Here is a 1,428-nt window from a genome sequence, read left to right on the forward strand (position 1 = left end):
GTAAACAAATTTATAATTAAAATAAACTTTAAGTTAATATTGTGGAGCTCCTTTCAAAAAGGTATGATTTATATTAAGGAGATGTCCTTAATATAAATCATGAATTCCAAATAATGAGTTTGAAATAAAATGTAAGACATTCCAACTTAACTAGCACATTACTGTATTTCAGAAAATGATTAGTGCTTTCTCTATTAAAAATGTGTTGAAATAAATTATATAACAAGTAAACTTAAATTTTTGAATGCAATTTTAACCTTTATTATTATATCAAAAGAGATTTTTGAAAAAGTTTCCAAGAAACAATAAATATTATGTTATTAAATTTATTTCATAAAACTAAAGAATGCTACGTGTTATTTTATGTAATAAGGCAGCGTTCTATGTACAATAAAGAAATTAATATAATTTTTATTTATTCACCGGGTGTTTGGATTTTATAGAAAACATCTTTCTGAAATGGTCTTTGCAAAGGATGAGCAAGCAATTTTGCCATACAATTATGTAGTTTGGTAGTATTGCGAGTTACTTCAAATATATAAGAAGTATATTTCTCATCTAAGTCACACAGGAATTCATATATTTCCTATAATTACATAGATAGATATTAATATTAACACCATCATTAAAAATTAAATTTGAAGGGAATAATTTACCTGACACTTATTGTTATTGGAAGGAGGACCATGTATATATAACACATCTAAAAAGAAATATGATGACTGTTGAAGTTTTCTGAATTCCTGTAATAAATTTAATAATTAAAAATAATCATTTTTATATATTTCCCATTTATATAAAAAGAATTTCTATAGTACCTCCTGTCCATTTAAAAATTCTGGAACAACATTTGATTGACAATAAATCAATATTGTTCGTAACACAAATGGGGGAGGAAGAATTTCAGGCAAGGAAACAATAGGAAGGTCAACCTTTTCTGTACTAAAATATGTTTATATTAAATCAATTTCTTTGATATTAAGAAAATTCAAATTTAACAAAACAAATTAACTAATTCTACTTAAATACTGTGGTTAATTTAGTTCGTTTCAGCATACATACATTCTCTTTGTAACTTATATAAATAAATATTTTACAGATTAAATAGTGATTTCAAACATTAAATCTGATGTATATTTCATAATAATAACTAAATGGTTATGATATGATTTTTAAATTTGTTCAATAAAACTATACTTTTTCTAATTAAAAAGTTATTCCTCCTTATCTACAATCTATCTATTACAAAAATAATCAAAATAATTTCACTCTAATAACTGGCTACAAATGATTTCAAATTTTGTTATACAGTGGGTGATCGGTTAACGAACAGATCAGATAACGAACACTTTCGCGAAAGATTTTTATGTTCGGACAACGAACACATGATCGGATAACGAACATCCCACAGAACAAACACAAGAAGAA

The 1,428-nt window shown here is 24.9% G+C and overlaps 1 protein-coding gene across 1 annotated transcript; it reads right to left on the minus strand.

The window, feature by feature from the left end:
* Positions 1 to 324: 324 nt before the first annotated feature.
* On the minus strand, positions 325 to 947 carry LOC111617391 (BRISC and BRCA1-A complex member 1-like; the record flags this gene model as incomplete). The annotated part of the gene is made up of 3 exons (XM_023358688.1): positions 325 to 586; positions 657 to 743; positions 819 to 947. Coding segments are annotated over 3 exons (387 nt in total), but the record flags the coding sequence as incomplete, so codon positions are not given.
* Positions 948 to 1,428: the final 481 nt, after the last annotated feature.

Source organism: Centruroides sculpturatus, unplaced genomic scaffold, assembly GCF_000671375.1.
Source record: "Centruroides sculpturatus isolate CEXI.00-Female unplaced genomic scaffold, Cexi_2.0 scaffold5860, whole genome shotgun sequence".
Classification (NCBI taxonomy): Eukaryota; Metazoa; Arthropoda; class Arachnida; order Scorpiones; family Buthidae; genus Centruroides; species Centruroides sculpturatus.